General features: G+C 44.5%; 2 protein-coding genes across 8 annotated transcripts in view; one reads left to right on the top strand and one right to left on the bottom strand.

Moving 5' to 3' along the window:
* Positions 1 to 3,843, top strand: LOC120959688 (protein phosphatase 1 regulatory subunit 42-like). Its single transcript, XM_040383277.2, has 4 exons — positions 1 to 946; positions 1,486 to 1,791; positions 1,865 to 2,102; positions 2,181 to 3,843. The coding sequence occupies exons 1-4, from the start codon at positions 863 to 865 to the stop codon at positions 2,693 to 2,695; spliced, it is 1,143 nt and encodes a 380-aa protein (XP_040239211.2). The 5' UTR covers positions 1 to 862; the 3' UTR covers positions 2,696 to 3,843.
* The window catches only part of LOC120960121 (protein daughterless), a 69,277-nt gene continuing 56,986 nt past the window's right edge, over positions 3,490 to 15,780 (bottom strand). The window contains exons 3-12 of one of the 7 annotated variants that reach the window (XM_040384084.2): positions 13,230 to 13,562; positions 12,837 to 13,025; positions 12,000 to 12,386; positions 10,907 to 10,978; positions 9,832 to 10,090; positions 9,625 to 9,730; positions 9,157 to 9,273; positions 8,926 to 9,071; positions 8,723 to 8,838; positions 3,490 to 8,464 (exon numbers count right to left, since the gene is read on the bottom strand). In XM_040384084.2, the coding sequence (XP_040240018.2) occupies positions 8,423 to 8,464; positions 8,723 to 8,838; positions 8,926 to 9,071; positions 9,157 to 9,273; positions 9,625 to 9,730; positions 9,832 to 10,090; positions 10,907 to 10,978; positions 12,000 to 12,386; positions 12,837 to 13,025; positions 13,230 to 13,562 (1,767 nt within the window). In that variant the 3' untranslated portion in view covers positions 3,490 to 8,422. Of the gene's footprint in view, positions 8,465 to 8,722; positions 8,839 to 8,925; positions 9,072 to 9,156; positions 9,277 to 9,624; positions 9,731 to 9,831; positions 10,091 to 10,906; positions 10,979 to 11,999; positions 12,387 to 12,836; positions 13,026 to 13,229; positions 13,563 to 15,780 lie in introns of all 7 variants that reach the window. The other 6 variants (XM_040384087.2, XM_040384088.2, XM_040384089.2 and 3 more) reach the window with 6 other exon arrangements.

Raw genomic sequence — 15,780 nt, 5'->3', positions numbered from 1 at the left:
CCATAGTGGAACGCGATTCAACCGTACTGGCACGCGATTCAACCATGGGTGCACGCATTCGATCATAGTGGCATGCGATTCGAAGCAGGCGGTTTGCGATTCGATGCAAACGGCACGAGATTCGAACGTAGATGGAAACAGGTGTAAGTCAACCAGTCTGTAAAAGCCTTCAAACAACTTATTTACTGTAAAATGACATTTTCACTACAATTTATCCTTCTCACTACGGAAAAGCTGTAAACAACCAGGCGTCCTCATCCCACGGACACCCTTATCACTTCACCCCCTTCAGTAGAAAGGACGGGCGTCAATTAAACAAGCCTGTCGAATGGCCAGACGTAGCAACCGTTACTAGCGAACAGTTGCCCGTTTCGCTAAGACAAGTTGTTTACTTTTCGTCGGCCGCTTCAAATTAGTTTTCTGCTGCTGGCCCTTTAGCCAGTACGATACCGCTTCCCGTAAAACGCGGACAACCACCAGACCCCTGAACGAAACCTTTCCCGCAGGACGACTGGTTTGTTAATTTGTTCGTTTTTGTTCGTCGTCAGTGAAGGTGTTCTCTTGAACTAGAAAAAAGCTAGCCGAAAACTAGGCAAACCAACCAGTACGCCGCGTTGGGTTTCAGTTTCACCTTCCGCTCAGTGGGAAAGCAGGCAGACAGGCAGGCAGGCAGTTGTAGTTTTAAAGGCGAAGGATTGCATTGTGGTGTTGGTATAGGGGCGACTTTGGGCAACTTTTAGTGCAAGTGCAGGTAGCAACAAAAAAGCGACGATCTTGAACTGTGCAAGGACAAACAGAGTAAACTGAATTAGTGGTGGTTGAACGGAACAACAAACAGCTGTTGAAAAAACCCGTTCCAACCATGACGAAACAGAAAGTGTTTTCCAAAAAAGCCAAAACCAACCTAACGCACCTTTATCTGAACGATAAAAATATGACCAAAATTGTGAGTATTCCTTTAAAGAATCTAATTTAAAATAATCTCCATTTTCCAGCACCTATTCTCATCCAATCCAATCGATCCATGTGTGCAAACGCTCGCGTATACTTGAAAAGAATTGGGGTTAAAGGCACAATTATAATGTAGAGAAATGTGTTTCGCGTATGCATTTTCACCGGCATGCGCCTCCAATTTATGTGTTCGCGTCCCTCTTTCCCTACCCCCGGCCAAGGTTCCGAACCACCTTGGCACAGCTGTCAGAGCACAATAGGGGCCCGAGCACGGGCGGTCAGGATTGAAAAGGTCATCGCCGCACACGCCAAATCAAGCGCGAATAATTGCGCACAAAAGCCATGTGCTTTCTTTCTCGCGTTTCAAAAACTTTCTTCGTGGGAAGAAACTTTCACGCGAACCATTTGTGAAGGTCCTACGCTGCCTCTAAACTAACTCATTTCCTCTCCTGTGACCTTTGACATTAACGGGGATTTTTGTTGAATTTTACGCCTTTTTTCTTCCTCCTTTTTTACCAATCTGCTCCCCCCCAGAGCAACATCTACCCGACGAAAAACATACTCGTCCTGTACCTGCACAACAACCAGCTGAGCAAAATCGAAAAGTTGGGCGCTTTCGCGCACCTAACGCACCTCTACCTGCAGTGGAACAATTTGCGCAAGATCGAAAACCTCGAAGGGCTGAAAAATCTCAAACAGCTCTACCTGGGCTACAACAAAATAACGCGGCTGGAAAATTTGGGCAGCCTGAAGAAGCTCGAACAGCTGCACATCGAGCGGCAGCAGCTGGACGGGGCGGCCCGGTTCGAATTTGATCCGGAATGTTTGTGTGCGCTTGCGGTAAGACATCCATTTTTGCTCCTTTTGTGAGGCATATTATAGGACGTTTTTTTTCGAAATTCACTTTCCACAGAACCATTTGAAGGTGTTGAACATAAAAAAGCTGAAGCTGGCCAATATTGATGCGCTGGAGCCGCTTTGGAAACTGGAGATACTGCTCGCTTCCGAGAACAACTTTAAATCCACCGACGATATCACGCCCGTCATTAGTGCACTTTACTCGCTGCGCGTTCTCGACCTGCAAGGCTGTGCGGCCCAGCGTGATGTGCACTATCGCGAGAAGGTTACGGCAGCGGCCGGTCACAAGCTCCGTTAGTAACAATCATGCATGCTTTTGCTACAAATACCACTAAACGATGTGTTCCATTCTCCGTTTCCCTGCTTTCCAGTGCTCCTGGACGGTAAGATGATTTCCCAATCGACGCGCAACTTTATCAAAAACTTCCAAACCGTCAAGCTCGAGAAGCAGCGGCGCGCGAACGAGAAGCCCAAAACGGCGGACACTGGCGGCTCCAAATCGTCCTTCGAAAGTGTCAGCGAACGTAGCAGCGGTGGTGGTGGTGGTGGTACTGCGGGCAGTGGCGGCGGTACCGGTGGGTTCGTTGATCCGTTCAGTGCCGTGCTGCCGCACCAGTTCCCCGGCAACTCGCTGTTTCAGGTGTCGACGCGCCGTTCGCCGGCCTGCACGCGAATCCTTCGCAAACCGATCAAATCGCCACTGCTCACGAAAACCATGTCGGCTAACTTTTGTGACGAGATGGCATTCCGCTCGAACGAGCTGCATCCGGCGACGACGGTGGTCATGCTGCAGGGCAAGGAGATAAAGGCGGGCGCCCCGCCGGTCTATAAGGATAAGTTGCGTGCCCATCGGAAGATACAATCGTTGCCCACGATCGATCACTAGGGAGCTTGTGTAGCGTGCGGGAATTGGAGGTTGAACGGAGGTTCTTTTCGTGTTTCAATCCGAATCCGACGAGTGCTCTGGAAAAAAAACAGGGAAAATAATGTATTTCATTTGTTTTTTTTAAATCATCGCGTTTTAAATTTAAGTGATTTTCAAACGGTAGTTAAATAAAATGCAACCATCGCGTGTGAATAAATACGATTCCACTGCTTACATTGTCTTGTTGAGGGGGGGTTGTTTACCTCACTAGTTCGGATATGTTTCTTGCTTCACTTCACCTGACACAGGCACGAAAGTTATTATGGAAAAATGGCACATTTATTTTAATAACATAATATACATTGTAATGATTTTTCCTCATTTTTTTTCTTTCTCCTACTTCTTCTTCTTCTTCTTCTTCTTTTTCTTCTTTCATGCCGTTGATTCATTTTGTATGTTTTCTGTTTTGTTGTGTTTTTTTCCTTTTTTTAATTTTCCATTAAAACGTAGCCATCTGGTATTATCATTACATCACTGTACGTTATCATCTTTCACATTCGTGTTTTCTTTCCATTTTATCAACTATCATCTTCTGCTGTCACGTTCCCTTTCCTTCTGCCATTTCTCTCGAATGATTGTGTTGTGTGTGTATTTTTTTTTACTTCTGTGTGGTTTTACCTTCTCATTTTGTTTTTCTTTTCCTTACGATTTGCCATGGATTTTGTTGTGTGTGTGTATATAAATGTTTTTTTGATTTGCTCTTGCAACACATTACGCTTATAATGGAACTGCTACTTGTTGTCTTATACTGTTGCTTCTTTTTTTGTTTGCTCACTTGCTTTATCTATTTCGTTATTCATTTCGTTCTTCTCGTTCACATCGTGGCTTGTTGTTTGTTGGAGGATGTTCATGCATTGGCTTGGTTGTTTATTTTTAATTATTACTTTGAATAGCAACAAAACTGCGTTATCGATTTGAGCACACGCATTTCGATATTTTGCTAGTGTTTTCTTCCCATTTTTCTGATTTGTCTATATACTGTGTTCGTTGTACGGACGAGCGTTTTTGCATGACGAACGATTGTGTATTGTGTGTGTTGCAGGATTGTGTTACGTTCCATCGTGCAATCGAAACCACCAGCACGGCGCCTTTGGTAAAGCAATGTAAAAACATGGAAAAATACTTGTAGAAAAAAAAGAAAGAAACAGTATAAACCATGAGCGCATATTTCGCGTGTGTCCCAAAACAGAGCAAATAAAAACCAAAAAATCCATGAAAAATGAGGAACAGACCCTTTGTGCATCCTTTTTTTCCCCCGCTACTCAGTGTTTCATTTGCACTTTACTGATTTTAGCTTTCATTTGCACCATCATTTTCATACACCTTTCTTTTCTTCATCCTTATTTTGTAAAACCATTTACCGAACGAAATCACCACACAGTTCCGGGTTAGCATTGTTCGGTCTCTGTCACTAGAAGAACAAAGTAAAAGCAAGTGTATGTATAACACATTCTTGAAAAATAAGGGACAGACTAAAACTAAAGCATCGTTTAGAAAATAATATATACTCCAGTTGTGTGTGCGTGTGTAAAATACTCTTTTCGCTTAACCTAACCTAACGCCGCAACACCGCTTAACGGCATAACGGGCGCTGTGTGATGTGTGTCGGGGTGTTTGCCTCCCTTCTTTTCCTAATGTTGATTGATTATGTTTCGCTTTTGTGATTTCTGCCGCATGCAGCATATCTCGTCACACACACACGCGCACACTCATCTAATATAAGTCACCTTAAAAGATATTACTATGGTAAAATAAAATAATTAAAATAGCAGTTAACATAAAACGAACATTGGAAGGCCAGAATATTTATAAAATGGCGAAAAATAAATCCCTAACACATGTGACGTTTAACTCTTGCTCTTTTCTCTCTCTCTCCTCGTTCACTGTTACACATTTGTAGCCTTGTTTTTTTCTATTTTGCTTTGGAAACAAAATACCAAAATCAAATGGAAGATAATAAAAACACCGCACCGGAATCGGTAGAAAAAAACTATATAAAAAGTATACATAAAGAACGTTTCTCTATACATGCATTTCAGTTTTTAAAAATAAATCATAGGAAAACTATAACGCGTAAAATAAACACACCACGAGCACGTTTTCATTCTCTCATTTATGGGGTACCACTGAATCCACACAAATGCGTGGAGCAGTTATTAGCAAACGGGTATTGGCGATGTGTGCTTTAAACAATGTAAGAGCAAAATGAAAGAAATTAAACTCAGAATCATTTTAACGAGCCATTTAGCCTAGCTTTACCAATAGAAAGTAGTACAGGCGGTCCCCGAGATACACGGTTAATGGGGACCGAAAACGGCCACAAAATACCGCGTATCTCGAATTTCCGCGTAAGTCGAATCTCGTGGTTTCCAGCTAAAATATCAATAATGGTCGTGTAATTTTGCAAGTAGGGGGAGGTTATAGTTACTTTATGAATTAGTTGATATGATTCTGACTGAATATAACAGTTTTAAACCATTTGAAATAGTTTTTAACATTCGATCAAAACGGAAATTATTTGGCAATTTAAAATTGATGTGTCAAATCAGTACAATTTGCTCAAAGAATTGTCAAATTTAGAAAACCGCGTATCTCCGAATCCGCGTATAAGAGGTACCGTGTATCTCGGGGACCGCCTGTAGTGAGAAAATTATGAATGTAAAATTGAAGTTGACACAATGCTTATGCTTTTGTGGTTTCTGTCAATTATATAAATTCTGCTAACACGTGGCGACACACTTAATATGAACGATTGAGAATGTCTTGATACTTTTGTTTTCTAGAAAGTTTGGCTAGAAATATGAATAATACTATCGAGACATTTTCACCATCTTGCTTAAAAGCTTCACATTGAATCTTTGCATCAATGTTTAACACGTACACGGATGTGTCGCGACACATTTGCAGAATCTAATCATTGACACTTTTCATAGACATATCATTGTAAAGAACGTAGCAGTATAAAATAGAAAATATAAAACATGTTAGAGGTGTTTCCCCTCTCAAGATTGACTGATTTGTCGAGATGGTTGGCCGTATGAAATCGTTGCACTCGTTCTTGCTTCCTGAAGAGTTCCTTATTCTATTCCTTTCCTTTTGCTCTCTAGCATTACAGAAACACACACATACACACACGTACACTTGTTGTTCACGAAACATTTTTTTTATCACATCTTTGTAAAAACACTGTTTTGGCGCGTTTAGTTAGTTTACAGTTCTCATAAGAGCGCTGCTCCTCGAGCTGATCGTAGTAGTTTGAAGTTAGCGATCATTCGCTACGTTTAATCGACGCAGCAAAATCGGGTTGAGGGAAAATGAGGAAAAAAAAGAATCATTCAGCGCCACCGGAAAAGCGTTGCTTAATGCTGCTAAAAAAAAATCTAAACCTTCTAGTTTTTCTGTGATCTAAACACAATCAGATTATATCAAACGCAGCAAAATACTATCATTCTTATGGCATTCCGATAATGTGTGATGTAATTTTTTTCTTATACGATATTTCAATTAAAAAGGGTATAATTAATTGATTGTTTGTGTGTTGCTTTGTGTGATGGTCATTTACGAAAATTGTCTTGTGATGTTAAACTGTCAAGCCTTTTGATTTGAAGCTTTCGACTTCATTTGAGGGCTTAAGCTTTCGTGTTTGATACACATGAAACCGAAAACTTGTACACTATAACAAAACATGTGTTGAATAATATAAATACTGTCGTTGATTATCGTGCATTCACGGTTATCATGGATTCGGTTCCTGAGGAACTGTTCGGACGCAAAGTTGTTGGCGCGTCTGATGGTAGGGAAAGGGTGCATTTCAAACCAAAGCTCAAACAGCTCGAAGTGACTCTGCTGCATACTACACGCTACTAATGAACACAGTTTCAAAAAAGAACAATAGTTTAACGAAAAAGCGAATCCTCGTCGACACAAGTTACGATATAAGTACACTGGTAACTGGTAACTTACTAAGTACTGGTTTAAGTCTCGAACGTCCTCTCAAAAATGATATGATTCAAACCGGCGGCGGCCTGGACCCAAAAAACGGGTGGATCGATTCCCGATCCAAAACCATGAAATGTCTCATTTTCCTACCATCAGACACGCTTGCGAACACTTTCTCTCTCTCACACACCCACAGATAGAAGAATAAACTTCTTTCACTGGTTATATGAACGCATTGTTTGTCCTCTTTCCTTTTTCCTGACCGGTTTTTTTTCTGGCCAAGAGTTAATGGTGGCGGTGCTTAATTCCTTTCCCTTATCTAAACCCTTCCAACGAATGATTCAATCACTCGCTTCGCTAACAACGTTGCTGGTAATACGCTCCCTTTACTACGTCAAGAAAATGATGATCTCGCTATTGTGGTACAAACGCGCGCGCTCGCGCTCTCATCGATTCATGGCTTGATTTCATGGAAATTCATTCTTCTCTCTACACATTCCTTCCGCGACCTTCTTGCTTTTTTCTGCTGTAGGTTTTATATCGATATAGTTTATATATATGTTGTGTGTGTGTATATATATATAGAGAATACTAAAAGATATTATTACTGTTCTTCTTTTCCACTATAACGTTTCCACATATGTCGCGTCGCACCCTCTCTCTCTCTCTCTCTCTGTCCTTGTCCTATTAGGAATCTGTTCAGGGGTGATGTACTGTAATCGTTCGATTATGTTTGTGTATTTCTTTTTTTTTCTTTTTTTTTTCACCCCGAATTAATAACAAAAAAAAATAGTCCTCTATCAGCTCCCCCTGCTGTTGCTATCTGCTGCTAGCGTAATGTTTTACGCTAATTTTATTTGCAAAGAAATTGTTACACTTTCTGCCCCGAGTTGCGCGTGCCATGCGTGCATTGTGTGCAATAAAATCGCCCTAGCCTAGTTCTGGTTCACCTTAAACACACACGCTTCTTGCACACCACGGCGTTCAATCGCTGTCACGGGGTGTTGTATTGATTGCTTAAAAAACAAAACAAAAAAGTTTGAACGTATTTTTTACACCATCGCACCAAATACTTTATGCATTAAGTATTTCCTGCGTTCTGCCTATCGCTGTATAAAAGACGCACACAGCTCCTTCTGCACTGTCCGCTGATTCGCACTGTCCAACAGTGGCCGCTACCAGAGAAAGTGAGAGAGCTTTTGAACAGTAGTGGGAGACGGAGGAGAGGGATTTGTAATGTTTTGCGCGCGACTGAAAACGGGCTGAAATACATGTTGACACGTGCGCGTGTGTGATACATTTCACACGCCGCAACTACTAGTGCTACCTTCCGTTTCCTTGTCGTTGTTTATACAACACGTTTTGTTCTACTTACACACGTACAGCATCTTACTTCTTCCTTGCGTTTCTTCCAGCGCTTCACATATGTACACTTTATGCTTCCGTGCTTCGTCCTAACATGCCAGCATTTTTTTTTAATTCCATTTTTCCTATTGTGCTTCACTCGCTTCGATTTGTCGCCCCACACACACACCCATACCTACGCCTAAACTAAACACCTTTCTTAACCCTTGAAGGTTTTTGTGTGTGATGTACTGCTTCCTGGCAGCCGTGGATATAGACCACCAAGTATCTTCCTCGTTCCATTCTTTTATCTAATTACTTGTATTGGACTGGTTGTGCGGATTCTGCCCGTAAGAGTTGTGCTGTGGTTTGTTATCTTCGAATAAAGCAGGTAAAATTGGTATGCTATTGTGGTGGTCCACTGTGCGGTAGACTTGGCGGAGCACCCTGCATTACACACACGCGCGTAACATCCATCGGGGTGTTTAGAGTGTTGGGGTTGGGGTTGTTCGGTGTGTGTGTTTGTGTTTTGGTGTGTCATTGGTAGGTTGTTGTTGGTGTCAATCCGCAGCGCAGCAGCGTACCGGCGGGCAGCAGGAGAATGGATTAGAACAAACAAATCAGAGCTTTAGTATTCAGTGGTGTGCAGTTGATCGTTGTGCCCGGCTACAGATCCCTGTGCTCCTGTTTCAGACCACTACTTACAGGTAGCGTAGGGTAGGCTGATTGATGTAGGATATGCGGGGGTAGCTTCGGACCGTCCTCGGCCTTCTCCTCCTCTCGCCGCTTCAGGCAAGCCGCCTTCGGGTTTAGATTACGCTCTGGAAATTACGATACCGAAAATAATAATTATTATTATAAACAGTTTCTATACAAAAAGAAGGTAAAACAATCATGTCGATACATACCTCGCACTTGCTGCTCGAGAGTCATTATCACTTCTACAGCCATGTTCAGTATGCCCAGCTTGGTCTGTGGTTTGTCTGATTTCAGGTGCGACATGCACATGCGTCCCAGCTCCTTCAGCGCCTCATTAATATCCCGAATACGTATTCTGTGCAACAAAGAAAGAAAGAAAGAAGATAAAATTAATACACTTGTCACTTGGGCACACAATGTATCGTACAAGCAACACCTACCTTTCACGCGCATTGTTGGCTTGCCTTCGCTCCCGCTCCTTTCGATCCTTTGCCAGCGGGTCCAGATCGTCGTCGTCATCGTCGTCGTCAGCACTGGAACAACTGCGCGAGGTTTTACTACTAGTTAGAATGTTGACGTCAAAGTATCACATCGCAAACAGGTACGTCGTAACGTAAAACGTTAAACGCAAGAAAAGGAAATGGTTAAAATGAAAAGAAAAAAGAAAAGAAACAGAAACACAACTGTGTTATGAATTGAACAACTAAAAAAGGAAATAATGCATACAAAAAAAAACCCAATTTCCGGATAAATTCATACAAATCAAGATTTTATAAATTAATCCAGGAAAAATAAAAACTACACTTCCCAGCAACCGCTAATCCCATCCCACAAAACACCCACACTTAGCGGCAACAAGACCCATCCCCCCACTGCGAGCTGACTAAACCTTGTAAAGAATCACTTACTACTTGCGCTGCCGCTTGGCACCCTTCGCCGAACCCTGCACGGAGCTGCTCGGTTTGGTGTCGGAATCTGGAGGCTCTTTGCGTTTCTCTGAGGATAAATGATAAACTGTTTTTTTAGATGATAACGTTTATAGTAAATCACCTATCAGTATTGTTTGTGTGGCAAATAAACGGGCGGGGGCGCGATGGGGCGAAAGCGAAACTTACTGTTGTTCACCGAGACCGGGCCGCTGCCGGGGAGTCGTTCCGTTTTCACGGGGACGGTGGAAAGTTCGGCCGGCGCGTCCGGGTGCTGCTGCAGCTGGGAGGAGGGTGGAATGATCGGCCCGCTGCCGGTCGAGTACGGTGAGACGGTCGCGGCAGGGTCGATTGAAGAGAGCGACACACCGACCTGCGGCTCGCAGTGATTTCGCAGTATGTTGATGGCATCGTCCAGCCGTTCCTCCATGCGTGACCCTTGCAGGGACTGTGGGCAGATTGTTGCGGGGGAGAGAAAGATGGGAGAGAGAGAGAGAGAGAGAGAGAGAGAGAGAGAAAGAGAGAGAAAAAACCAGATTAGAGGGTCAATTCGGAATAATAAACATAAATGTCGCACAATTCTTTGCCCTCCGTGACGGGCAAAATGATAACCCGGCGCGGGCAGGAGCGCGGAAAAGACAAACAATATGACCGAAAAGGCCATATCATCGGAAGCAAATGAAAACAAACGCAAATAAAAGAAGCGTACGGCATTATCAAATTAACAACCTTCAAGTTTGACAATAGTTAACAATGCATACAAATTTACAATATTTCGTACAAGCTACGATCGAGGGAGTAAAAAGCTCTGTATAAATACAACAAAAATTAATGTAGCACGATATATTAATGCCAGAGCCAGAGAAAGATACTGTACAGCACACACACACACACACACGGAGACGTAGTATTCGGTTTTACTGGCGATGTGAGCACACTTATGCTACAATTTCATTACCACACAGCCTCCGCTATCAACAGTGTTCATGCTAAGCCAACAAAAAAAAACACAAAAAATGGTAATGATGTGCAACACACACACTGGAAAAAAAAGGAACGAATGAGTGGCCCGCGTTCGACCTCTGCCCCCGAAAAAACAGAGGGACACCACGCGAGCCATACAAAAGCGAAGATGTGGTTCGCTGGTGGTACAGGAATTCTCGACATTTAACATTTTGTGTGCAATCATCACAGCTCCTCAGCAGCTCCTTCTCTTTTTCCATCCATCCACAATCTGGGCCCAGAAGCCTTGTCCCATACTTACCGTGACGTTTTCATGCTCTCTTAGTAGTGACACGATCGCCTCATCTAGCGGCTGTATCTCGGGAGAATTGGCCTACACGGGAACGAGATACGAAATAAACACAAGAAAGAAAGAAAGAAAGAAAAAAACATGCATCAACGAAAAATTGTTGGAAATAACACGCATTCAAATCAAATGAAGAGAATCAAATTAAAACAAATAGAGATAAAAAAGAAAAAGAAGAGTGTAAGAAGAAGAAAGAAAACCACACATCAAACACGCTCATATACACACACACAATGGTACTTTTGGTGTTTTGTGCCATAAAAAAGAAACAAATTTGACAAGAGAAATACTGTATCGAAACATGAAAGTCATTTTGTTTCGAAAGATGAATAAAAAAAACTGAAAAAGTTAAATATACAAAAGCAAAGGAAAAAAAGCATTTAGGTGCAAATGTGACTAATCTTTACGCAAAGTGATGTTTGGAATGATACTCAAACCCGGCGAAAAGATCCGATTAACCTGTTACTTTCAGATATTGGTACAAAACGAAGCGTAAGCTTTATCAGAATAGTAGCAATTTACAATTATTACGAATAAATTGAAAACATTACGAAAAATCTTGCAAACATGCTAATTTACAAATGGATAAAACGATTTTACAAAAGATTAAAACAAGTCTTGATATAAAATATGTAAATATCATAGTAATACAAGAATATATAAAACCAAGATACGCTTAATTGCCACAAAAAGAAAAAAAATTGAAAAACATGATAATTATATCATGATCATGATTAAACAATACAAACAAAAGAATAAACAACAACAATACTGTGAAAAATTGGATCAAAAACCACTCGTACAACTAGTTAACTGGCAACAAGTCCTTTGTCAGGTATCGATTACAACAAATAGCTTTTCCAAATTGATACACGATAAAACTCATCGCGAAAAAGGGCACCAAGAAACAACAACAACAAAAAACCCACACAAACGGAGCGAAAGAAAGAAGGCAAAGTAAGAGGTGTAAAACAAAACAAAACAAAAAAAAGCAGCGCGCCTCGTTTACGGGTGTATGTGTGTATGTAAAAGATCCAATCCAATTTACCATATGGGGCAGTCCTCGATGCACTAGCTCGGGCGCGTAGGAACCGTTCGATAGGCTGTTGAGTACGGCCGGGCCGCCACCGTTGCTGTTGATCACCGCCGGGTTGATCTGCTGCCAGGCGCCGCCCGCCGCCGCGACGGCCGCCGCAGTGGCCGCCGACGCAACGGACGCGGGAACGCCACCGCCGGGCACGACGACGGTGGAGCCGCCGCTCGCCGGCACGGCGGCGGCATGAATACTTTGCTGCGACGCTTGCTGGGACTGCTGTACTTGTTGCTGCTGTTGCTGTTGCTGTGCCTGCTGCTGGGACGTGAGCGGTGGAGGTGAGTTCACTGGCGTGTTGGGGTTGGAACCGTAACTGCTAATGCTCTGATCGGTTGGGTACATCTAGTGGAGGGAAAGAAGAAAAAAGGGACACAAACGGGTGAGCACGCATACGAGGGAGGTTAGAGGAAACGAATTAATACAAGACCATGTTAAAGGATTATGTTTTTATACTGGTCCGCAAGGGTGTGTGTGTATGTGCAGACGACGGTAAGCCATTACAACACCCAATGCTTTTTTTAGTTTGTTCATTTTCCTGTTTTTGCTCATACAAAACCATTACCACATACCACAAGCAGTATATCTCTTGTTAGAAATGTCTGTACATGGTTTCATATTTGCTAATGTTTTTTTTTGCTGTTGTTTGATATGCTTTGGTTGACAACCACAATAAAGAACAATCGGCAACTACCGATCGCGATCCAGTGAGATCATAACATGCGAGGCACACACACACACACACACATTGTAACCAACATCACCTTAATCTTCTACCGCATATCGTATACTAACCGTCTGTAGCGCCTTGCCGACCAGGGTGTCGTTTTGTACAATTGGACTATGCTGCGCATGCTGGTTGTGGTGACCGCCGGCGAGCGCGTTGTAGATTGCGGGTGAGTTCTGGCCCTGCGTACCGATCGGCGGTATCTGCGCGTTATTGCCCCGGAACGTGCTCATCGGTGGAAGTGCTTGCGTTTGATTCTGCACCATCATCATCATCCCCAGTAGCGTTTAGGTGTTGATTGGAACGGGACACAACGTCCAGCAGCGATCGGGTGTTGAGTGTTGACGTGAAAATCGATGAGGTACACAGAAAAGAAGAAGAATGCAAATTAGAGGTCGTTTTTCGCCACAATTCTAACCGTAAGTCAACATGTAAGCGCGGGTGCGGTATTAATACATTACCTGTGAAAGATGGCCGCCGTCCATGTGCGGCACACCGACCGGCGACATCGCGTACTGGTCATGGTTGTGCTGGGGGCCACCGCCGGCCCCACCCCCACCGAGATGGGTCCCGTGACCTACGTTGTGGTAGCCGCCGCCGCCACCACCGCCGCCGCCGCCGCCGCCCGTACCGGAATGTGGTGCGTACGCTCCGCTCGACGAGGACGGGTACCAGGAGCCGCCGGGCGAGTCGTAGTACGGTTCCGGCTGGTACAGTGCGCCGCCCGCCTTCGGGGACGTGTATCGCTGCCCGCCCGTAACCGGACTCTCGTGCGTGTACTCCTCCGGGGCGTACTGTAGCAAAAAAAGAGAAAGAACGAATGACAAGATGAGAAAGGATTGAAAGGGGAATTAGAATTAATTATGCTTAATGGATTCGTGAAGCTCCGTGGGCGGAAAGGACATTGTCCGAATGGGAGGCCACAGTAGAAGACGAAACGGAAAAACAAAAAAAAACCTTATCCCAAGCGCTAAGTAATGGATTTTACACCCTCCCCCGGGAGGTCACAAGAAATCAAACTTTAGGAGCTGCGGTGATTTATGCACCAATCCCGCCGCTAGTCTTGCGGGAGAGCTTTAAAGGGACCGATTAAAGACCTCACACCACCGTCGCCATCCTCCTGAGAGCTGTCCCCGTCGTCCTCGTGCAAATCTCCCTTTCGGTGTTCCGCCCCGGGGGCTAGACTTCCCGATGGCTAGATGATGCTTGATTAATGGATAGCTTTCGCTTGATCCCACACTTTCCCGAATCTTAGGCGTAATGTAAGCGGGCGCACGCTATCCAGACGGTTCTTCTTAAGTTCTTGCTGCACAAAACGCGAGAGAGCAGCTCTAGGAGGCAACAACAAAAAAACAAGAACATCCATTCCGTCATTCGGTAGACGTAATCGCCAAGATTGTTTTAAATCGCCACTCCCTATCTCACTTTCGGGCATTCTTCTTCTGCTGTAACCCGCGCTTCGTGTCGTGTCTTCGGGCGTGTCGCGATTGTCCCTTTAGCTCCGCAAAGGTCATACTACAAAACCGGCGTGGAAGCAAACCCGAGGCTTGTTGGGTAAAGGGAAAACGATTCGCACGATGAGCTAACTTTTGGTCGAAGCTGCTTTTGCTGCTGGCGTGTCGGAATGAAGAAGTCCTGCCACCGTGTATACTTGAATGAATGACACACGCGCGCGCGCGACCGAAAAACTGCGCAATAGATACGTTTGTAACGGAGCCGATAGGGTCGATTGGTTGCTCCTCGGTTTGAAGCTCTCGACACACATCGTCGTCCACAGCAAAAAAAAAGAAAGACGCGATCGCGGACCTACGGAGTCGAGAGAGCATGGGGTGATAAAAATTCAGCATATCACACCACCCTAGAAAACCGGTATTGCTTTCCAGCACCGAGACGAGACCAGACCAGCCAGTCAGTCGCGTCTTCGCGCGGGCACACAGCAACATGGAATGCCAACATATTGCTAGCCGCAATAGGGCATCTCATCTCGCCGGACTGCGAGCCCAGAGACGAAAAACTCGTCGTGTTCGGACGCTGCCAGCGATTCTTGGGCGCGTGTTTTCTCTATTTTTTTGGTTAAATATACACACTTCCGCAGATGAACTCCACGACGGCGACGGCGACTAGAATTTGACCAATTCTGGGAACTGCCCTCTAACTCCCACACTACCACTCCCGCACACGCACCGTCGACCGTGTCCGAATTAAAGGTTTTTATCACTACTTTACGAAATGCTTAGACCCCATTCCCGCCGTCACGTTGCCGCTCCACCCACCACACTCTGTCCGTCCAGCGCCTCTTTTGAGGAATCCGACCGACCGACCGGCCGACCAATCTAACCAACCCGAAACCGCCTCTCATCGACATCTCTACTCCATCACCAACAGCTCCCCCCCTCCCCCCTTCTCTTCCTTCTCCCTCCCTTTCCAGCTCCTTTCCAGCGATTTGATACTGTGCTTCTTTCGCTCGCAACATGCTACAGAGATTAGCATACTCTACAATGTTTGCATGCACAATCGTCAACCACCCTCCTCGCTCCCCACCCCCTTCCACACAGTTTGGCGTGTTTGTGTGTGTGTTGTGTGTTTGCGCGTGGGGAAGCTGGGCGGCGAGACGAGATGCTCATTATCATATTTGACAAATTTTCGATATTAATCATGATCATCAACAGCTCAACCGGAATCACTTTTCACGAAAAACATCAACCCACCCTGCCCCTCCTCTCCTCCTGTGTGCCTTTTGGGGGGGGGGGGGTCGGGGTATTGATAGATACATTGGGTGTGAGACGATGAGAGAGAGACTGAAATGACTGAGCAGTTGCGAGGCAGTTGAGGGGGGAAGGTGGGAATGCCAAAGTAGTAAAAGCTAAAAGGCCATCGCTTCGTATGCTCTCCATCAAACACACACACAGACAGAGCAATGGAGCAAAATCCCGCCGTGAATGAAGCGGAGCACAGTCACACAGCTTTCTGAATAGAAACACACACACACACACACAAGGAGGGCTGTGTGAG

The sequence above is a fragment of the Anopheles coluzzii genome, chromosome 3, assembly GCF_943734685.1.
Source record: "Anopheles coluzzii chromosome 3, AcolN3, whole genome shotgun sequence".
Lineage (NCBI taxonomy): Eukaryota > Metazoa > Arthropoda > Insecta > Diptera > Culicidae > Anopheles > Anopheles coluzzii.
This window is presented reverse-complemented; position numbering and strand designations above follow the sequence as displayed.

Bases quoted from the DNA above. Each gene is read 5' to 3' on its own strand.
- LOC120959688 (XM_040383277.2), top strand. From the start codon at position 863: ATGACGAAACAGAAAGTGTTTTCCAAAAAAGCCAAAACCAACCTAACG. The intron at 1,792-1,864 runs GTAAGACATCCA...CACTTTCCACAG, and splicing joins AATGTTTGTGTGCGCTTGCG to AACCATTTGAAGGTGTTGAA. The intron at 2,103-2,180 runs GTTAGTAACAAT...CCTGCTTTCCAG, and splicing joins AGCGGCCGGTCACAAGCTCC to TGCTCCTGGACGGTAAGATG.